This window comes from Cydia amplana, chromosome 15, assembly GCF_948474715.1.
Source record: "Cydia amplana chromosome 15, ilCydAmpl1.1, whole genome shotgun sequence".
NCBI classification, from domain to species: domain Eukaryota; kingdom Metazoa; phylum Arthropoda; class Insecta; order Lepidoptera; family Tortricidae; genus Cydia; species Cydia amplana.
Window position 1 is genome coordinate 1296196 of NC_086083.1, and position 23364 is coordinate 1319559.

At 41.2% G+C, this 23364-nt stretch overlaps 2 protein-coding genes across 2 annotated transcripts in view; both read left to right on the top strand.

Annotated features, from left to right (window-relative positions):
* Window positions 1-8125, top strand: part of LOC134654758 (neurobeachin-like) — a 336665-nt gene extending 328540 nt beyond the window's left edge. Inside the window, exons 45-53 of the mRNA XM_063510228.1 lie at window positions 3-313; window positions 1284-1410; window positions 2221-2382; window positions 4065-4194; window positions 4743-4876; window positions 5763-5959; window positions 6606-6757; window positions 7520-7639; window positions 7953-8125. Of these exons, the coding sequence (XP_063366298.1) occupies window positions 3-313; window positions 1284-1410; window positions 2221-2382; window positions 4065-4194; window positions 4743-4876; window positions 5763-5959; window positions 6606-6757; window positions 7520-7610 (1304 nt within the window). The 3' untranslated portion in view covers window positions 7611-7639; window positions 7953-8125. The remainder of the gene's footprint in view (window positions 1-2; window positions 314-1283; window positions 1411-2220; window positions 2383-4064; window positions 4195-4742; window positions 4877-5762; window positions 5960-6605; window positions 6758-7519; window positions 7640-7952) is intronic.
* Window positions 8126-14070: 5945 nt separating this feature from the next.
* LOC134654421 (small ribosomal subunit protein uS3) lies at window positions 14071-18327 on the top strand. The gene is made up of 4 exons (XM_063509862.1): window positions 14071-14200; window positions 14491-14794; window positions 16337-16557; window positions 18119-18327. Exons 1-4 carry the CDS (start codon window positions 14168-14170, stop codon window positions 18290-18292), a joined length of 732 nt encoding a protein of 243 aa, XP_063365932.1. The 5' UTR covers window positions 14071-14167; the 3' UTR covers window positions 18293-18327.
* The last annotated feature ends 5037 nt before the right edge of the window (window positions 18328-23364 follow it).

Consider the following 23364-nt stretch of genomic DNA (forward strand, 5'->3'; position numbering starts at 1 on the left):
AGGACCCGAAGCCGTCCGCGCCACCAACGTTTTCTACTACCTAACGTACGAGGGAGGCGTCCGTCTCGACCAGATCACCGAGCCCGTCACCCGCGCCGCCGTCGAAGACCAGATCCGAAGCTTCGGTCAAACCCCGGCACAACTACTCAGCGAACCGCACCCACCGCGGGCGTCTACTATGCATCTAGCCCCGTTGATGTTCGCCGCGGCGCCTGATGACGTGTGCCTCAGACTGAAGTTGCCGTCGAATGCCGCTGTTGTTCACGTGTCCGCGAACACGTATCCGCAGCTTGCGATGCCTGCTGCTGTTACGGTAATTAGATATACCAAATTTTAATATCGAAGAGAAATTGCTCGCCTTCTCCTTTTCCTTGTCTTTCTACCGCTGCGGTCATGAGCATCTAGGTGATCCAACTCCTTACAGACACAGAATGTATCAAAATTACCGATGCAGATATAGTTATTTTCGATACAAGTGCGAAAAAGAGAAAATTCGAAACGAGTGACGATAAATTAAAACACGACCGAAGGGAGTGTTTTAAATCGACACGAGTTGCGAATTACCTATTCGCACGTGTATCGAACAACGTTTTACAGTATATATGGCACTTTAAAGTTTAGACATACGCACGAAAAGTGCTATTTTACGCACTAGTGCGGAAAAGTAGCCCCATATGTACTGTAAAAATATTATCAATGTCGTTTCAGGACACTGACAAACCAACCTCTAGACTGAGCTTAGGCCAATTATTTCATGAAACCGATGCTGCCAAAATTACGGGGGTGCGGGGGGACGAGGTGAGCGAATCCCGTGCGGTGATTGGTCCGTTCAAAGACACGGACCAATCACGGCACGGGATTGACTCGAAGATGGAGTAACGCTACCGTATGTGTGACAGAGGGAGTAGCGCGACTGCTATGTCTAGAGGTTGGATTGTCTGTGTTTCAGGATGACAATACTTATCAGGGAACCTAAAGAACCACGAGCATCGGTCATGGATCTGGATCTGGTTGCATGAAGGATGGCTCGTTAGGATACCAGTATCCGCGACTATCTCTCTCGCATTCAATAAATTGTAACAAAGTGCCGTGCAAACCGAGTGCGGCCACAGCCAGCCTTCTTGACACGAGATTATGCTCTAAGTTCAAAATTTATCATAGTTTTCTTGTTTATAGTTCTCGTGTTAACCTCTCAGTTCCCAGTGGCTCCAATATGAGTCGGAATTGTATGGATTTGAGAGGTCCTGGGAAATGAGGGGTTAACTGAACCGTGTTGGTTGCAGGTGAGCGCGGCGCGCGCGTTCGCGGCGCACCGCTGGGTGGGCGGGGGCTGCGCGCACTCGGGCGCGCGCCACGCCGCCGACCACGCCGCGCCGCCCGCCGCGCCTCTCCTCATGGACCCCGTCTGGGGTAAGCTCCCCTGCCTTCTGTGATCCTGGTACCCTTAGCTTGCACAGTCAGGCTCGCCAGTAGCCCCGGATATGTCTGTTCCCGATCTTGGATGAAGATGGGCCCAGTGGAACCGTCCCGGCCAGGGATACTTTATTAACTAATCTGTATTTATTTATTTATTGTATTTTAGAAACATACAGTCGTTTACAAACAGTACTTATATATACAATATTGCTTAAGTTTAGACCTAGAGTTTCATTTGTTACATAAAATCAACAGTCTGTTTTTTTTTTTTAAGATTACAATTTTAAATGTTACCCAAAACTAAACATTTGAGAGCGTAAAGAAAGGAAAAGATGCATTATTACCTAAAGAAAAGCACGTTTTAAAGTATTAGTGGAACAAGTAAATATATCTATGTTAGAGAGCTTGTCATTTTCGTTAAATAGTTTGCAGGCACGTCTTATGAATATATTTTGTGCATAACACGTTCTACTGTTGGGAATCGAGAATAACCTTTTCTTCTGACAGTGGCGCTGACGTCTACGAGGAACCCTGAGCTGTATTTGGTGTAGTAGTGAGGGGACATCTAACATATTGCGCATAATTTTATAGAGTAAGACGGAATCTGCGATATCTCGACGGTTACTGAGTGTGAGTAAACTTACCTAAAGCTAAGTGTTTTCGTGGTGCACTGCGCCTCTAATGATCGAACCTGTCTAGGGAATACTGGCATATCTCTTCCCGATTATAAATAAGCCGTTTGGAATGAGGGGATTAGCCCCTTTTTGCTTGTTATATTTTAACAATATTCTGTACTCTCCACAGCAAACGGCGGCGCGGCTGCGTTAGCGCGACGACAGCTCGGCGACAACTTCTCGCAGCGGGTCCGCGCGAGGACCAACTGTTTCGTCACCACGGTGGACTCGCGGTTCCTCATCGCGGCTGGTTTCTGGGACAATTCTTTCCGTGTCTTCTCTACAGAGACAGGTAGCGACCTTCATAGTCATCCCATCTACCTATAGGGGTCACTGCTAGGTACCTGAATAAACCTCTTAACATCGCGCACCAATTACACGTTTCTCATCTAACCAACTTCTACCAGCAATTTTGTGTTTATTGACAGCGTTTTACACAAAAATAAAACGCTAATTAAATAACTTACCATATTCGGAACCTAAAGTAATATATTGAGAGTGGCAACACTGTAGTAAGTCGTATTGTCCTTTTCTAGCATATACGTCCATCTCTCTCCCACACCCCCACCACTTCAGGCAGTTGCTTTTGACACTTTTGACAGTTATAAACAAAAGCAAAATTCTAACTCATTGTCTCAAAATTATACATATTTACACCAGGCAGGATTAAAACTTTAGGTTCCGAATATGGTAAGTTATTTAATTAGCGTTTTATTTTTGTGTAAAACGCTGTCATTAAACAACTATACCGATATTCGGAACCTAAAGTAATATATTACTCACTTTCCACAAAAATAAACTTTCGAAGTACTCACTTTCCACAAAAATAAATGCAATGTTTGCGATGTAGGTTTGTTCGTTACCTTGTGTCCCTTAGAGCGGAAATAAAAGCCCCGCGAAGCGGGACTTCGTCGACTCCTAATTGGGTACACGTTATTTATCAGCAAGTTTATTACCAAAAATTTAATTTTGCAATATGATATTAACCCGGAACGGGATAAAAAGATAAATTGCTGATAGATACTTGGACAGATAAAAAAACCTACACGTCTATAAGCTTCTACCTTAATAATACGTAGGTTCTACGTAACACGTATTAACTATCCGATCCTTTCGTATTCGAAAACACAAATCACTTGAAGGGTATACCTCCACACATCACCATTTAAGTATTATATAATTTCAACCGTTATTATACACACACAAAGATTTAAACTAACAAGACTCGGAAGAGACTTAATAAAATTAAATTATAATGGTGACACGTGCACGCTTTACCAGCTCGATGTGTTTTCTACCATGTGTTTTAGTATTTTCATTGGCATAGCCACGGTGCGCGCAGGCAGCCTTTGAAAACACTTGCACATCACTATTCCGGATCATTTTTATTTGCTAGATAGTTTAACGGACAACTAAATTTAAATATTTACATATTTCGAACGGCAAAAGCCGTTAGAAACTGTTTTTCAATATAGTCAGCTAAACTGGGGTACAAATTCAAAAACTCACCAGCAGTTTAGCTTCACGACCTTCCAGATGGAAAAACAGCAAGCTAATGAGTTAGAATTTTGCTTTTGTTTATAACTGTCAAAAGTGTCAAAAGCAACTGCCTGAAGTGGTGGGGGTGTGGGAGAGAGATGGACGTATATGCTAGAAAAGGACAATACGACTTACTACAGTGTTGCCACTCTCAATATATTACTTTAGGTTCCGAATATCGGTACAGTTGTTTAATTATTTATTTTATGATATAGGAAGCAAACGAGCAGACGAATCGCCTGATGGATTGTATTTGTAATTTAATTTCGTTTGGCATTTCATTTGCGTGAAAAATAAAGCCGATTCAGGCGGTCGATCACCAGTTCACAAGAAGACCAGTTTTTTCCCTCCGTAGAACTGAATTTGAACATCAAGAATCAAAAAATGGAGCGCTGTTATGCAATGTTCTATAAAAACTATTACTTCTGTTTGCAGCCAAGATCGTCCAAATAATCTTCGGCCACTACGGCGTCGTCACGTGCGTATGCCGGTCGGAGTGCAACATCACGTCCGACTGCTACATCGCGTCCGGATCGGAGGACTGCACCGTGCTGCTCTGGCATTGGTACGTTTGATAACTGACTCTATTTCACCTGTCGTGTTTTAACTGATTTACCTGTTTGTAGTTTTGTTCAGTAGAATTAGAAGCCCCATTGTGTTTAGCTGATTTAGTTGCCTTTCTGAGGTTTAAACACGAACCACAGCAGTGGTTAAAATCCGTAAATCCAACATTTTTTTAAGTTTTAAGTAAAGTTGACGAAATATAAAGTGAACCGATCTTGTTTAAACTTGTTCGAGAGATCGGCTCACTTTATATTGCGTTAACCTTACCTGTTAGTGTAAGGCCTGAGTGGACGCTCGAAGCGGAGCGTTCGGCGGGGCGTGCAGCGTGGCGTCGAGCTCCCAAGGGATTGGAGCAGCGTGCACTAAGGCCGCTCCTATACGTTTGCATTTGTTTGATATGCACGCCGCACGCCCCGCCCCGCTGCACGCCCAACATGAGCGTCCACTCAGGCCTTACACTTATGTTTTTGTTGGAGCTAAAAGGCAGCTACAATAATTCTAAATCTTCTCACAAGTACCAGGAGCGCATAACCATAAATCATCTTCCAGGTCCGCACGCCACGGCGGCATCGTTGGCGAAGGCGAGACCCCGGCGCCGCGCGTAACGCTGACGGGCCACGACGCTGCCATTAACGGAGTTCTGGTGTCTGCTGAGCTAGGATTGGTTATATCTTCATCTGTCAGTGAGTATTAGCGAACGTGCTGATTTTTATTTTTATTTGATTGTTTTCGTTGCGTAACGTTTTCTACACAGTCACCACATAACAATGACAGTGACAATATTTTTTTATCACGTGAATGAAGCCATATATAGTACGCCTGTACACATATACTAGTTGCAACCAGAGTTGCAACTGTTGGAAATGTTTGAATCAACTAAAAGTCTGTAGTCTGTTGTTTATGTTATGAAGTTTTTTCTTTGGATTTAGCATATATAAAGATATGTTCTTGTTAAACGGTGGAAGCGCCGTCTGCCTCAAGCTTTGCGTGTATATTCTAATATATGTTAATATGGTAATCTTAATCCTGGTCACGGCACCAAATTGTAACACTCTCCGTAAATATAAATACTAACTCTAAATCGAACGCTACGAGTGCTTTTTAAAAATAATAGTGGTTTCATATTCATATTCTCCTCTTTTCTAAGTTAAATGAAATGTTTAGAGTGGGTCAGAATATTATTTGTAGATCTACAATACGCTAGAGATCGGACAAATTTGCGACATTGCTCGCAATAATGTGATTAATGTGGACATGACTCCAAAATTTAGAAATTTTATTAATATAAATTACTAAAAGACATAGAATATAAAACTAAAACTAACTACAATTAAAATAACTAAAAATTAAAAATACCTATCAAAATTTGGTGCCCTCGGGAGGGTGCCCAATAGGCAGGCAGCGTTCCCGCGCTGGATTGCGATTGCAATTCTCTGCGCGAGAAAGCTGCCCGCGCGGGGGTCGCCCGTTGCCTCCCTCAGCCGTTTCCCGAGCGCCTTGTGGAGCATCTGTGCGCTAGATCGATTTGTTTAAGCTTGTCTCTAAATATACATTTGTTTTCATTTGTAGACGGCCCCGTCCTGATCCACACGACGTTCGGCGAGCTGCTGCGCGCGCTGCCGGCGGCGGAGGGCGTGTCGGCGCCGGCGCAGCTCGCGCTGTCGCGCGAGGGCGTGGTGGTGGTGGCCTACGCGCGAGGCCACCTCGCCGCCTACACGCTCAACGGCCGCCGCCACCGGCACGAGACGCACAACGACAACTTCCAGGTACATTACACAGGGTGGAAAGATAAGTCGGGCCCTGGAGGGAAACTACCTTAAATCCTTAAGCTGGCTCATTTTACTTAAAGGAGACATTCCTTTATTTTCAAAAAGAAACAAAACTGCATTCAAAGATTTTCTAAAACTCGCTTGCCTCGCCCGGGACTCGAGCCGACTAAAAATTGCAAAAAATAAAAACTCGCAATTTTATTCTACTAGTCGATACAGTTAATGTTAATGATAACATTTCTCCAAGAAACGTTAGGTCTTACACTCGTCTGTCGTACAAAATATCCATAAAATCTAATATTTAGTACTCAAGATTTTTTTAGACAAGCCAAATTGAAGAAAAAAAGAAAAATACTTTGAATGCAGTTTTGTTTCTTTTTAAAAATAAAGGAATGTCTCCTTTAAGTAAAATGAGCCAGCTTAAGGATTTAAGGTAGTTTCCCTCCAGGGTCCGACTTATCTTTCCACCCTGTATAGACACAAACTCACCCCCAGATTATTCGATCCTGATTCAAACAACGTTCGGCGAGCTTTTGTAGTATTTTTCAAACTGGATGGATACGCTGTCATATTTTTTGTATGGAGAACGAAAGTAGTTAAGGTGATGTATAGTTTGTTAAATACTATTACTGTCTCTTTTCAGTGCCTGCTCCTGTCCCGGTGCGGCGAATACCTGGTGTGCGGCGGCGACGCGGGCGTGGTGGAGGTGTGGCGCGCGTCCACGCTGGCGCCGCTGTACGCCTTCCCGCCCGCCGGCGCGCCCGTCTGCTCGCTCGCGCTGTCGCACGACCAGAAGTGAGCCACCAGCTCTGCTGTGCAGGGATCGGAACCGGTTTTTTGCAAAAACTTAGAAATAACCATATTTTTCGAATTATTTTATACTCGAAATGTAGGACTCAGTTGTGTTTTTAGGTTCCGACTTCGTATTATTAGATTGCCCAATTAGAAATGAAGTAATTAGCAAAGAACGAAAAAATACCGTTTCCGTTCCCATACAAAATATACCGGTATCCGATCCCTGCTGCTGTGCTATGTGTGCTCTGAATACCTCTATATAATATGGCAGCGGTCGACAACCCGCGGCCCGCGGGCCGCATGCGGCCCGTGAACCTGTCACTTGCGGCCCGCGAGGCTCCCTGGCTATTTTGTATGTAATATTGACAAACGACAATGTCTAGTCTAGTCATAAATATTAACAAAGTGCGGCCCGCGTCAACTTCGTTAACTACTATGTGGCCCTTGGCTGCTAAAAGGTTGCCGACCGCTGTAATATGGCATAGTAATAAAAGAGAAATGGATCAAATCGATAAAATGAAATTCTTTAAAGCCTCAATTCCGCGTGGTCAACGGCGAGATCCCTACCTGTGCCTTCCACCGTTGCGATTTCATACAAAATATGTATAATCTAATTCTGAAAATTGACGAGTTAGAAAATAAAAGAAATCTTAAAAGTACCCCTTTTCTTAGTTTGATGAACTTTAAACATTGTGGGTAAATTGGACCATTTTTATACTACTTCAATTATATTTTTTGAATGCAATCAATTTTAATTTGCAGATTCCTGCTCGCGGGTCTAGAGAACGGTTCCCTCGTGGTGTTCCACATCGACTTCAACCGCTGGCACCACGAATACCAGCAACGCTACTGACTGCAGTAACCAACTACAGTAAAACTGCAGTAACCAACTACAGTAAAACTGCAGTAACCAACTACAGTAAAACTGCAGTAACCAACTACAGTAAAACTGCAGTAACCAACTACAGTAAAACTGCAGTAACCAACTACAGTAAAACTGCAGTAACCAACTACAGTAAAACTGCAGTAACCAACTACAGTAAAACTGCAGTAACCAACTACAGTAAAACTGCAGTAACCAACTACAGTAAAACTGTAGTAACCAACTACAGTAAAACTGCAGTAACCAACTACAGTAAAACTGTAGTAACCAACTACAGTAAAACTGCAGTAACCAACTACAGTAAAACTGCAGTAACTGCGGCTGCAGTAGTCACCGACTGCAGTGCGTGTAATTAATTCAATTAAATCTCTAGTTAAATATTACGAATGAATTTAGTACTCGCGTTAGTTGTTTTGTTTGTCGCTTGCGGCGATTACAAACGCGATTAAGGCAGGTTTACCTCGATAGTACCTCTCATGTGACTTTGAAAACTAGCTGGTTGACTAATTTGATGATTATCTCCATCAATTCTCAAAGGGATTTCAAATGTAAAAGTGCGTCCCGATCTAGTCTAGTTTGTTGCGATTGCGCACTTTATGCGAGCCTTGCATGAGTTGCGCATTATCGCAATTAGACGCGCAATCTGAAGCAAAATGCGTAGGTACGCATTCGCAGAGTATTCGCTAGATTTGGATGCATCTTACGGCCGGTTCTCCAACCGCACTGCAATTCGTATATGCAGTCGGCGTGCAGTCAGTGTGCAGTTCCTATATAAATTGCAGTCGGGTTGCGGTACTTGCAGTCCGTTTGTACCGGCGTTTATGATACATGTGTGGTACTAAAGCGAGGTATTTAAAGTAACACTATTTACACAAAGCGGTGTATTTTATTCGCAACGATATAATCGCCCTGGAATTAAAATGGCTTGAAATGATTTAGGTAATGTTAAAGGGCTTTCGTGTAAATAGTGTAGTGTTATAGAATTAATATAAGGTAACGTTGACGTCACTGGTTGTAAACTGTTTGATATTTCGCGTGAGCCGTAGCAAAAACCTGCTTTAACATTTACATTCCATTTTCAATGTATTATTTTAATTTGTACTTTTACTTTTGTGAGTAGATTTTATTGACATACAGAACATTTATTGAAGATTATTTAGTAGTGCCATAGGATAATGTTTTAATAATTGACTTAAAGTATTATATGTACTTATTAATATTATAAACGTACGATCTCCAACGATTGGCGTCCATTTAATTGGTTGACATAATAGTTAATATAAATATAATGTACTTAATTTATACATTTTGGTGCAATATTTATGATTTTTTTTTAATTTTTTTTTAGATTATTATTTAATTGTATGTATTAATTATTTATAAACTGTATGGTATTATTTCAGTATTGATCGACATAAATTATTTCATTGAATTTTATTGCAGTATTTATTATAAACTTAGCTTGGGGATTTTCGAATCAATTTCAATTTATGTTTTAATAAGAATTCAATCTGTCCTAAGTGTACTTAACTTGTCTTTAAGAATCATTTTTGCAGCTCCTTTTATTTAAATTATTACTTATTCTCTATTCTTGTTATACTTATTGGTGGTGGGCTTCTTGTACTTAATTATTTTAGGAAATTATTGATTTTGTTTGTTTAAGATTTTTGGTTTTTATTAAATGGTTATACAAATATTTCCGTTTTCATTTCAATTTTCCTTTTCTCGTACTTTTTGTGGTTTATTTTTAAGTTGAGAACCAGGATTTTATGAATGCAAAGGCATCTTCATCAAATCTGTGGCATCAAACCACAGATAAAGAATTATGAAAAATGCGCGGCAAATAAAGTGTACGAGGGACGCGAAAGTGCCAACATGTAGACATTTTCGCTAATTATACTATGTCAATAAGCATGTAGTGGATAGAAAACTAAGGCTAAGTATAACTTGTGTTACGGCTGAGTATGAAATAATAGTTTTGTACGCAACACTCGTCTTGTGACGTTGTATTTATTGTACAATCGAGTTTTAAAAACTATATTTTTGCATCACAACACCCGCACCGCTCCTTCCGTTCTGTGATTTAGGCTTAAACGTGCACGTAGACTTACCTTCTGACTTTCCTATCTCGTGCCAAAACTAACTGTAATATAATATCGGGCAAACTAATTCAGACTATCATAGAAATAATCTTACAGCGACCATTTTGAGCCTACTCTTACGAGAAAGCTCCGTCTATCTATAGTCCATAACTATACCTATTCAAATTTACATAATTAATTAGTAGAAATAGGACTCGAAACTGTCGTATACCGCCCTTATATTAAATCTAAAATTACATTGTGTTCTAGAGAATTCTATATTAAAATCTAATTTCACGTAGAGGTCTTCTAGAGAATTGTACAAATAACTTGAAACCCTTATTCTCACGTCCCACTGTAGTGTATGAGCAGCTGTCCTAGCTGGGGGCTTAGCCAAAGATGATAATCGTTCGCAGAGAAATGAAACGAAACACTGTCTCTATCGCACTAAATATATCGAAGATAGAGAGACATTAATAGGGTTTCGTTTTCGTTTTCTACAAACGATTGTCATCTTGACTAGGCCCCCTGTAGCTCCTCGCTCCCTAGACTATAGCTAAGCTAATCGCTACTTATACTGTAGACAGTTGAGCAACTAAAGTCGGAAAGTCGACTTTTCTTGTTGAACGATTAGTTATCACGAATAGTTATCTTGTAGAAAAACAAAGCTATTCAATGCTGTCATTTCTGTAATGCCCCAGTGAGGCTCGGAACCGGTTTTTTCTTCATACAAAAAATACCGGTATTATTACGTTATTTTTCGTTCTTTTGCTTATTATTTCATTTTTAATGGGACAATCTAATAATACGAAGTTATTACCTAAATACATGATTTAGTCCTACGTAAAGAGCATAAAATAATTAAAAATATTGGGCTATTTTGGGTTTTACAAAAAAACCGGTTCCGAGCCCTCCCACTTAGGGTTGCCAGATGGTCGGGATTCGGCGGGATTCTCCCGATTTTAAGCATGTGTTCCCGATTCCCGACTAAGTGAAAATTGTCCCGAAAAACAGCTTCACTATAACGTGAAACAATAATTTCAAGTTACGAACTGTCGTCGAGCGAGCCAGGCGACCCGCTTCGAGCCCGTCAGCGCGCGCGCCCTGACGCGCGTGGCGAGATTGGGCAGAGCAGCTGACGTAGTGCCAATAATGTAAAATATAGTTGTTTTTAATACAATCAATTTAATTTGAATAGTTTTTTTCCCGACTTGAGGCCCAAAATTGATATTTTTTCCCGATAATAGCGCCTTTCGATCTGGCAACCCTACTCCCACTAGTTTGCTATCATAATTATCTTCTTAGCTCTAACTTTCCCATAACTTCACTTAAGTAATACGACAGAGCATTTTCTTTTCCTTGTTACAGTTATTATTATTATACTTGGTCAACCAGATCTTTGGTTGACCAGCTATACCTACCACATAACGAACTATACTTGGTCAACCAGATCTTGACAGTAGAAAAAGGCGCGAAATTCATATTTTCTATGGGACGATATCCCTTCGCGCCTACATTTTTCAAATTTGCCGCCTTTTTCTACTGTCAAGATCTGCTTGACCAGCTATATTTCGCGCGTTTTGGTCAAGGTAGGACACCATTTTCCATACCATACCATAGACAAAACAACATTCTATTGGTTAGATCAAGATCAATATGGACACATAAAGCGCGCGAAAACGTTCCGTGGAAATGAGAAGCAAATTCTTCCACGTTTAAGTTCGTAATTCAAAATACATAAAAGGAGAATCAAATTAAAACTTGATATAAACTTCTGCACGCACCTCACTAACCAGACGCTACACGCAATTCTGTCCATTATAATAAGATACCTAGCATAGTTCGTGAATGTTGATTAGAATAACGTTTTTATTTCAATAGTCGTAAGGTACACTTTGTACATAATAATCACTGTCCATTTTATATTAAGCTAAATATATTTAATGTAGGTATCTACGGTTACGATTGGATGTTTTTTTAATGCCTCGAACACGCATGTAGCCACGGGCAGTAGAGCAACACAAGTAATAAATAATAGAAACATAGCGAAACAAGCCCCCATGTCTCCTTAGTACAGCTACTGCCTCCGCCTTTCGCACCGACCCCTAGTATATATACACATTTAAGATGTTCGAAAAGTTTATTGGCTTTATTACATTCAATTGTTGTTGACCGTACTACTATTTATAGTTATAATACATATAATTAGTAGGTTGTAGACTCGCTATAGACATAGAACGAGGCTGGCGGCTCATAGGCAAAACGTCTAGTTCCCGTGACATGTTTTTGCTATAACAATTTTTTTCATGTTCCCAATTTCTAAATTGTTTTAGCACAATACCTTTTAGAAATAGTTAACGCAATGTTTAGGTAACGTCATTAATTTCTGTGTAGGTATTTCATTGTTAGTTATACACGTTGTTATATATTTTTTAAATGATTTATGTGTATTAAAGTAGATTTTAAATGTTTTCACAGTTGTGGGTCGAGCATAGAGTATAGAGCAAAGACCTGTCATCGGTCAAAATGGCGCATGTCAATATCAACTTGAGAATTTTTAACAGAAATTTTAAAAATAGCTTCAGAGAGCCTACCGCGAACCACGTTCGACGTCTTGCCTCTCTGTCGCACTTGTAAATTCAATTCAATTCAATTAATTCCTTTAATTCAGGAGGCAACACGTCGAACGTGGTTCGCGGTAGGCAATCAGAAATCTCAAGAAGGCACGCGCTAATGTGCATATTATTCTGACGAATGTAATCAGTGTTGGCCGAAAGTTAATGCGAATTGAAAATGTTGGCCATTAACCATTATAAATTGAACCTTAAACCGTATCGGACGATTATAGTTTACGATTCAATTTATAATGGTTAATGGCCAGCATTTTCAATTTGCATTAACTTTCGGCCAACACTGAATGTAATGCAGGGTCCACACTTGTATCATTATGCCGTATCGTATCTACGTCGCTGTCGCACCGACGCGTATCTTAATCTTTATAGTCTGTGCGGAAAGAGAAGAGTCGTGGAATATAAGGGAACCCATACATTCAACGACTCTTCTCTTTCCGCACGTACTACATATAGTGGCAAAATGATAGAAGTGTGGCTCCAGCTTAACGATACTACTCACTGGCTTCTAGTAGTACCATTTCTAAATGTTCACTAACTGCGGGTAGTTGCCGCTTACCGTTCAGTAGGCCTACCGCGAACCACGTTTGACGTGCTGCCTCTCTGTCGCACTTGTAAATTCGTACGTAAGTGTGACAGGGAGGCAACACGTCGAACGTGGTTCGCGGTAGGCCCTCTGGTCCACGCTTCCCACACTTGTATCATTTTGCATTTTATATAGCACCGACGCTTATCATAATATTCATAATCGTTACTGTGGACGCGAACGATCGCATACGGCGCGAAGCATGATCGCGAACTTTTTGCGTCCACACAAACGATAATTTTAATACGCATCGGTGCTATACGCGACGGACAAAATGATGCAAAGTAGCGATCGAACCAGCGATCTTCTCAATTTTCGATTTCGATTACCACATTGTTCTTAGGAAATTATTATTATTATTATGCTAAGTATATGGTGCGTTTGTATGCAATGAGAGGATCTTGAGTAATAAATAAATTGCATTAAATATACCTGTTTTTATTTTATAACCACTTCTTGCGTTAGACTGCGAAGGCACTGATGGCAACGGAGCGTTTCTTCGTAGCACCAAATATTCTACAATTTCTACAATCTACAGTATGTACATTGTACAAGTGTAGGTAGTTCTGTGGTATTATTATTTTTATCTTCTTCTGATTGATTGAAGCGCACAATCCAAAGTTTTAAAATTTAAAATACTGATGAACTAAACATGAAACAATTTCTAATTTCCACTATTCCAGAATTAAAAAATAAAAACGTAGTAGTGAACGGTGTAGTCTGTCATTGAGCCATTTCCCACCCATTTTCGTTTCGTCAGTAGAAAAAAGCGGCAATAAAAAAAATGTAAGCGCGAAGGGTAACCGTCCTATAGAAAATTTGAAATCCGCGCCTTTTTCCACTGACAAACTTGATTGACCGGTTTTATCTCTCACATCTTCGATGCATACTAAGATGGTCCAACGTTTATATGCTGTACTCAAATAGCACGAAGAATACATTCGGAGTGCAGCATAGGCCTTTTAATTTTCGTCTGAATTATCAAATATTTACACACAAATTAAGGGTTACATAAATAATTTAATATATTTATATTGTTAAATTAAGCTTCAGAAGTTGTGTTTTTTACTCCTAATAATGACAGTCATACAAATATACTCAAATATATTTATATTTAACATGTTCAGAATAAAACAATTACATGATTTCAGAATGTTACTCTCAAACTGACATTGACGTTTGTCTTGTCTGTTTCCGGCCTTTCAAGTTTTCTCAGCCCCCGTTGCAATCATGGCGGTGAACAATATTTCCAAAAAGCGAAAAGTATGTTGAAAAATCTGCCTTAATCTTTAAAATAAATCCAGCAAAACGTTTAGCAGTTCCATCTATACGTGTATTATGCAGTAAAAACAAAGTTTACTCAGTGAAAGTTGTGATGTTTTTGGATCTGTTTAGCCAAATTCGGTGTTCATATCAATATATTTCCATACAATTTCCAACCTAAAGCATGGATTCTTTTCTGCTAATGGCGTCTGAACCGCAAATAAGTGTAAAAAGTGTTTCTTTGCTACACAATATTTGTGTCACTAACATAACCTCTTGGTAATTTTCAGTTCGTCGGAGATGGTGTGTTCAAGGCTGAACTGAACGAGTTCCTGACCCGTGAGCTGGCCGAAGATGGCTACTCCGGCGTGGAGGTGCGCGTCACGCCGACCCGGTCGGAGATCATCATCATGGCCACCCGCACGCAGAGCGTGCTGGGCGAGAAGGGGCGCCGCATCCGCGAGCTGACCTCGGTGGTGCAGAAGCGTTTCAACATCCCCGAGCAATCGGTGGAGCTGTACGCGGAGAAGGTCGCCACCCGCGGTCTCTGCGCTATCGCTCAGGCCGAGTCTCTCAGATATAAACTTATCGGAGGTTAGTTCATTTGTGAAAACTGCTGCTTATCTTTATCTTTATCTTTACTGACATGTCAAAAACAGGTGATAAACTAGCACCTAAACAAAAATAAGTGTACCTATGAAAGTCCAGGCTTTTAATAAAATTGGATATGCCTCAAAAGTAGTGTAGAGAGTGTTAGTGAACTGTTTTCATTGCGTTTTCTGCACCCCGATTAACCTGACACTGCTACTACATAGTGGTATTGTTTTTCATTGGGGTTATATGATACACCTTTGAATTTGTGTTTGCTTTTTATTAAAGTAAGCACAGTGTACGAAGGTTACAAGTAAACCCTGATAGTCATTGTAATTTTTGCAAAACTTAACTATTTATACAAAAATCTGTCAAAACAAAGATTTTTGGATAGATGCAAATACCTAATACATTTTATTGAATACCTAAACCCAGTTAATTTAATTACTTTTTTGAGAGTGATTAATATGAATTGAAATGAAATGGAAATGACAATCCTACTAAATAATCCCTAAAACTCCGTCTCTCTGTATGCAGATAGTTTGAGGTCTGGGAAAGGATGTAGTGTAGTTTTTATCAATGATCAACATCATTCAACGCAGACAAAGCTGCTGTTGACAGAGTTGCAAGCTAGTAATAATATTATGGTGTATGCATGTTTTATTCTAAGCATATTATGGCAATGAAGCCAGTTTAACTTAATACTAAATAATTCACGTTTTTATTATTAGTAACTGTAATTAGAGTCTGTTCGGAATGAGAAGAGTCGTAGAATCTATTGGGCTCCATACATTCCATGACTCGTCTCTTTCAGCACAGACTCTACTAAATAATTCACCTCTATTTTTACATACATTATGACAGCAAGAAAGAAATTTTAACAGTGAGGCTATTACTTAGTCTTCATTTTCATAGACCTGGAGACTGAAACCTAACTCAGCACCATAAAAATGCTGAGATCAGTTGAAATCAAAAAGCCTTCATCACCCTATACTTCGTTTTTTTTAGCATTAGAAATAAGGTAAACAATCTTGATGTGTCTTTTAATTGAAAAACACATTTTAAAAATAAGTTACGGCAAATATGTAACAATTATGAATCTAATACGATCTTCTATAGTCTTCTGCTTTCATAAGTAATAGTTATTGATTTTTTAGGGTTCCGTACCCAAAGGGTAAAAAACGGGACCCTATTACTAAGACTTCGCTGTCCGTCCGTCCGTCCGTCCGTCCGTCTGTCACCAGGCTGTATCTCACGAACCATGATAGCTAGACAGTTGAAATTTTCACAGATGATGTATTTCTGTTGCCGCTATAACAACAAATACTAAAAATAGAATAAAATAAAGATTTAAGTGGGGCTCCCATACAATGCTAAACAAAACGAACTATAAAACAAAGTGTGATCTTACACTCTTATCTATGCTCTTTCTTGGCATGCCAAAATATGGAAACATTGTTTTTGATGTGAATTCTTAGGCAAGATTCTAGCACACTTCTGGCAAGATAAACAGAAACGCTAGCAATAACGTACATCTACCTCCAGGTCTCGCCGTCCGTCGCGCGTGCTACGGTGTGCTCCGCTTCATCATGGAGTCCGGCGCGCGCGGCTGCGAGGTCGTGGTGTCGGGCAAGCTGCGTGGTCAGCGCGCCAAGAGCATGAAGTTCGTGGACGGCCTCATGATCCACTCCGGAGACCCGTGCAACGACTACGTCAACACCGCCACCAGACACGTGCTGCTGCGACAGGGTGTGCTGGGTATCAAGGTGAGGGCTTGTTCGTATTTAGCTTAGAATAAATTTAAAAGTGGAAAAATTACTTGAGTGAGACTTGAACTCACAGCCTCTGGATCGATACTCCAGCGCTCTGCCATCTGAGCCACCAAGACCTCATCCATAGCCAGCAAATCTTTCCACCATATTATGGGTCAAGGGGACCGTAGCGACATCTACCGTTTGCTGGCTATGGATGAGGTCTTGGTGGCTCAGATGGCAGAGCGCTGGAGTATCGATCCAGAGGCCGTGAGTTCAAGTCTCACCCGAGACAGTAATTTTTTCCACTTTTAAATTTATTCTAAGCTTAATAGCATCGTTCAGACGTTTCTGCTTGTTAAAAAATAAAATTTGTTCGTATTTGTCAGAGTTCAAAAATAGGCGGAGGTTGGGTTGCTATTCCAATCTCCTTGCTAATCTCTGCACAACCTGAATGCTGAGTGGCTGAAAGTCAAGTGTGCGAGCGAAATGAGATCTTGTTTCTTGGTGCTAAATAGTACAGCCATTCCTACCCCCTTATTTATAAAAGTTAATCAGCTGATGATCATCGTTTGTCCCTCTCTATGGCATAACGACAGATAGGAACAAACGGCGATCATCAACTGATTAAGTTAGCAACCGCTTATGAATAACGCCATTAGTGTCAAGCTGGGGATATGTCTACAAAAAGGCAGTGACATGTTATGCACATCATCTTGTAAAGTTTGAATGCAGTGCCATAATCGTTGTACCATTGAAATGGTAGTTTCATCATATTTCTCGGTCGCACGCGTGGTTATCCCGTCATGCGATTTATTTTAATGTTAAATTGTACAGTTATTTGTGCCGTTTTCAACCTACAGGGTACATATTGTCGGTTGTCAATAAGGCGCTATTTCCATAAAGCTTCAACTTGAACCTTATTGACAACCGAGAATGTGGTATCTTTAGTTGAAAACGTCACATTTTGGCTTGGTTATAGTATCAGGGATGCCACAGTATCAGGGATGGTCGGCCCTGTGGCTGGTGGTCTAATTTACTGTGGCAGAGCAACCAGCTTGTTTATTGGAGGGTTCATCTGTATGGGCTCTTGTACGGTGCAAGCTGAACATTTATACTCTAACTAAATGTGATTACTATTGCGTCTAGCTGCCCAGAATCCTGTAAAAAGGCCTTATATTTTTTGTATTAACATAATATCGCCGAAAATTGCATTTGCCTTGGCAATTTTCGGACTATGCGCGATGGATAGAGCTTTAAATACAAAACTGACTGTGATACAGAATAGCATGGGAGGCCGAAAGGGTGATGATAAGTTATATAACTAAAGTGTCATTCTATGGAACTTACTATGTAAACAAACCGCCATATTAAAATTGTCTCTGAATGTCAAATTTACTAGTGGCTTTTGTTTACATAGTTAGCAAGTTCCATAGAACGACACTTTAATCAAGACACTTATTCTCTCTACCTGTGAAATCATAGTTAATTTTTTTCACGCCAGTTGTGCTTGCCTTTAAATTCTTCAACTAATATGAATATTTTAGACATTCCTAACGTAAACTCTCGTCCACAGGTCAAAATCATGTTGCCTTGGGACCAACAAGGCAAGAACGGCCCGAAGAAACCCCAGCCCGACCACATCCTGGTCACGGAGCCCAAGGACGAGCCGGCGCCTCTCGAGCCGTCCAGTGACGTCAGGAGCCTCGCGCCTGCGCCGCTGCCCATCCCCGTGCCCGCCACGGCTTAGCTTTAAGCTATACAATAAAAAAAACTAAAAACTGATCTCTTTTCACTCTTAAACCACACATTGCCTAAGGCTGCTTACAGACGAGCGACAGTACGCGACACACTGTCGGCGACGGTCGCTGACGACCGCCTGCGACGGCTATCGGCGACGGTCGGTGATAGCTGTCGCGGCGTCGCTCTTGTGTCACAGCACGCAGTTGTCGATGTGTAGTTCAAGAGATAGCACGTATTTTCTTTAAACAATAATGCATCAGCATCAAAATCGTCATTACTCATTTTGAAAAAGAAAATACGTGCTCTTTCTTGAACTACACATCGAAGACTGCGTGCTGTGACACAAGAGCGACGCCGCGACAGCTATCACCGACCGTCGCCGACAGTCGCCGACCGTCGCCGACAGTCACCGACCGTCGCCGATAGCCGTCGCAGGCGGTCGTCAGCGACCGTCGCCGACAGTGTGTCGCGTACTGTCGCTCGTCTGTAAGCAGCCTAACGGCTTGCGAAAATACTTTGTATCCCTTGCTACGCTCGGGATTCTTTCAGCGCTATAAGTACGATTCCCACAGAACGGGCGGAGTGCGAGCGCATTTCACATTAGTATAGTTTGTCGATTTCTAGCAGAGCCCGAACGGCTTATCCTTTGTCTATTGTTAAGTAAAACCGCACGTGCTTCTACCTGCCTAAAAAACTGGTTGGGACGTTTTCACTGGTTATTGAATTACCACTCTATGGAGATTGCAATAAAGTTCAAAATGAACTAATGGAAAAATATGAGTGCCGGCGAGTCGAACGCTACAGAACCAGAAGGCCTACCGCGGACCACGTTCGACGTGTTGCCGCCCTGTCACACTTACGTACGAAATTACAAGTGCGACAGAGATGCAACACGTGGTTCGCGGTAGCCCCTCAGTCTAAAATGTGTAATCGAGATGCGTAACAAAGGCGCGTTATCGGAGAGCGCACCTACACTGGTTTTTTGAGCGTTGGACTAGGCCGCGCTCAGGTGCCAATTAGAATAAATACGAGTAAGACCCTTTTTTTTTTCAAGGTATGTAGAGTCTGGCTAATGCAAGTTGAGCCTGAGATTTATTTAAGCAGAAAAAGTGCTATCCGGGTTCTATACAGCACCTTGCGCGGTACAGCGCCATCCAGGAACTAAACTAGGCAGCTTTTTCTTATCCCATTACATTACAGCCTATTTCAAGCGTTGTTGGATTTTCGACTTTAAGCGCTGGTCGTTTAATTCTAATTTAGAGTGCGGACGGATTGAAGCTCGCTCGTGCGAATGAGACCTCTTCTATTGATCGAGACGGAAAATAAATACACAAGTCTTATATTAACATTTATTTAAAAATCCTGACTACATTCACCCCAAACCAAGTGCATACCATATAGTAAAATGTAGTTGAAAGTAAAAAACAACTATCTAAAGGCCCCAGTACACAATGGGCCATCGCCGGCCACTCCAAGAGCCATGCGGTAGAATGAGATAGCAATATCACTTGCTCCCTCTAACGCATAAATGCGTCCCTTGGAGTGGCCGGCGATGGCCCATTGTGTACTGGGGCCTTTACGAAAGAAAACATCGATGTTTATACAAATGGAATGATCAGTTTCAAAAGGGAACTATAAAAGAAAATGCATAGGGAATTTGTTCAACAAAGATGGGAAATAACCCAATTTTTAAAAAGTAGTAAGTTCATATTTTTGACGGGACCATAGAGAAAAAAATACATAGATTGCTCACTCCATACATCAGTTTTGAACCAAAAAGACTATTAATTTCAGTGTCTACATCTAGCATCGAGTAGCGGAACTATCAGTACTGCTACTTGACAATAGATGTAGCACCGACCGGAAAGTCTTATGTTGTTGAGCATTAGACTTTCCGGTCGGTGCTACATCTATTGTCAAGTAGCTAGTACTGATAGTTCCGCTACTCAATGCTAGATGTAGACACTGAAATTAATAGTCAATTTGGTACTAAAAGTGATGTATGGAGTGAGCACTCTTGTCTTACTATATTTCTCTATGACGGGACTAAAAGAGGTCCTAATTTGAAAATTATAGTGCTCCTACACGGGCAGTTATATAACATTGTGACAGGGACAACACTATCATGCTGTCCCTGTCACGCGATGTTACATATTATATAACGTTACGTATAGTCCTTCAAGAAATAGTAGAAAATTATTGAGGGCGCCACTTCCTACGTAACAGTCACATTTTTGGCGTAAACGTGGTAAAAATGTTGTATGGGTTTTTTTTAGTTCCTTTTATTTAATTTCTACTATTTTATGTAGCACTATAACTGCCAGTTTAGGAGCACTATTAAACTGTTCTGATATTTTTCTAGGCTACCTAAAGCTAACCTACAGTCTGATTTCACTTGACAGATATTGTACTGCTTTTGTTTACCATTTAAATAGATTAACAACACAACAAGAACAAAGTGCTAAATAATAGCTTAAAATAACTGTGACCAAAATCGTTGACTCATACTTAAGTAAGATTAAACTTAAAATAATACCTTAGTTTGTCCCATTAAAATACTATCAATACAACAGTTTGATTCAATATAAACCAAGAGTTTTAAATAAATATGTCAAAGTGAAGCTGACAATACGAGTTTACACAAACGTCATTTGATATTGACACATGTCACGTGACAACACAGATAATATAACATGATAGGACAGTCATTTTAAAACAATATTGCGACATTTTGCAATCCTTAACTATCACTAGAAAAATACATAAGATATAGAATTTCTCTGCATTTTTCTAGTGACATTCTGTCATTATACGCCCATATAGAGCCGTCCCAGTCTTGCGTATATCCTAGCTGGTTTGTAGAAAGAGACAGTTGTTTATGTCTGCAGTAAGATTGTATTAGTTGAGTTCCGGACACGGAGGTAATGTGTGAGCGTGCGACGGCGTCGCAGATGTCCTTATGGCCTACTAGCGCCATCTACGTTATCTGTAAACAGGAAATTAATGGATGATTATCGCATCGCGTAGGTGAAAACAAAAAAACCGGCCAAATGCGAGTCGGACTCGCGCACGGAGGGTTCCGCACCATCAACAAAAAATAGAGCAAAACAAGCAAAAAAACGGTCACCCATCCAAGTACTGACCCCGCCCGACGTTGCTTAACTTCGGTCAAAAATCACGTTTGTTGTATGGGAGCCCCACTTAAATCTTTATTTTATTTTATTTTTAGTATTTGTTGTTATACCGGCAACAGAAATACATCATCTGTGAAAATTTCAACTGTCTAGCTATCACGGTTCGTGAGATACAGCCTGGTGACAGACGGACGGACGGACAACGGAGTCTTAGTAATAGGGTCCCGTTTTTACCCTTTGGGTACGGAACCCTAAAAACGAACACTTGGGTATGTAGAGGATATTACGAAGGACTTATTCACTTTAGTTTTAGCAGAATGGCAAAATCACTAATGGGCTCTCCTTTTCTAAATATCTCATTTCACTATTTTATTTATGAATTGTACAAGAGTAGTTCGTCAATTGTATACTTATAAATGTTCAGCTTGCACCGTACAAGAGCCCATCCCTGATACTGTGGCTACTCACTACTGCGGGCTCAGCACGGTTCCTTTTTTATCGACTATCACTATGCCCGTCACTTTCGCACTTACATACTTGTTAGAACGTGACAGGCATGGTGATAAACGATAAAAATGCTACCGTGTTATAGGGCTGTTCTACGCTCTCGCAGTTATACGTATACATTCTAAAGGGTCACTTAAGGGGTCCACTGATTAACAGTCCGCCGGACGGTATCGACCTGTCAGAACAAAAAGACAGGCCGATACCGTCCGGCGGACTCTTAATCAGTGGGCCCTTTACTGTGTCTAGTTCATGCTTAAAGTCACATTTCTACCGTGAATGGACAAAAGAGGCTCCCGTTTCTTCCCATATTGATGTTTTCAACTTCAAAAACACTAACTTCCACCTACAATTTGGGCTAGTCGGTACCAGGCGTTCATAACGTGCAAAGAGAGTAACTCACTGCACCCCGCTGATGATAGCATTCTTGCGGGCCGCCTGGCGCTCGAACACTACTCGCAGTTACACGAATATACTTGGTCAAGCAGATCTTGTCAGTAGAAAAAGGCGGCAAGTTTGAAAAATTTAGGCGCGAAGCGATATCGACCCATAGAAAATTTGAATTTCGCGTCTTTTTTTACTGACAAGATTTACTTGACCAGCTATATGTCCTAAAGAGTCACTTATTGTGTGTATTTAATACTAAGGGCCAGTTTTTTACCTTTCAAAACGCTTATTTCTGCCACGCTTGGAGTTAGTTGGTACCAGGAGTCCATAACTCGCAAAGAGAGAGTAACTTACTGCGCCTGTTGTTCCATGGGTGGCGCCAGACGGCACACCAGCTGCACGCCGCTGTTGATGGCATTCTTCAGAGGCGCCGGCAGGCCTGGCCTGGCGGCCTGGCGCTCGAACACGACTCGCAATTTTACGAATATATCCTAAAGGTTATTGTGTCTATTTGATAATAAGGGCCAGTTTTTTACCTTTCAAAACGCTAATTTCTGCCACGCTTCGAGTTAGTCGGTACCAGGAGTCCAGAACTCGCTAAGAGAGTGTAACTTACTGCGCCTGTTGTTCAATAGGCGGCGCGAGGCGGCACACCAGCTGCACGCCGCTGTTGATGGCGCTCTTGAGCGGCGCCGGGAGGCCGGGCCGGGCGGCCTGGCGCTCGAACACGACTCGCAATTTTACGAATATATTCTAAAGGTTGTGTCTATTTGATAATAAGGGCCAGTTTTTTACCTTTCAAAACGCTTATTTCTGCCACGCTTCGAGTTAGTTGGTACCAGGAGCCCAGAACTCGCTAAGAGTGTAACTTACTGCGCCTGTTGTTCCATGGGTGGCGCGAGGCGGCACACCAGCTGCACGCCGCTGTTGATGGCATTCTTTGAGTTAGTTGGTACCAGGAGCTCAGAACTCGCTAAGAGAGTAACTTACTGCGCCTGTTGTTCCATGGGCGGCGCGAGGCGGCACACCAGCTGCACGCCGCTGTTGATGGCAT

Coding starts and splice junctions, on each gene's coding strand:
- LOC134654421 (XM_063509862.1), top strand. CDS start 14,168: ATGGCGGTGAACAATATTTCCAAAAAGCGAAAA. Junction 14,201..14,490: donor ATATTTCCAAAAAGCGAAAA/GTATGTTGAAAA, acceptor GGTAATTTTCAG/TTCGTCGGAGATGGTGTGTT. Junction 16,558..18,118: donor AGGGTGTGCTGGGTATCAAG/GTGAGGGCTTGT, acceptor TCTCGTCCACAG/GTCAAAATCATGTTGCCTTG.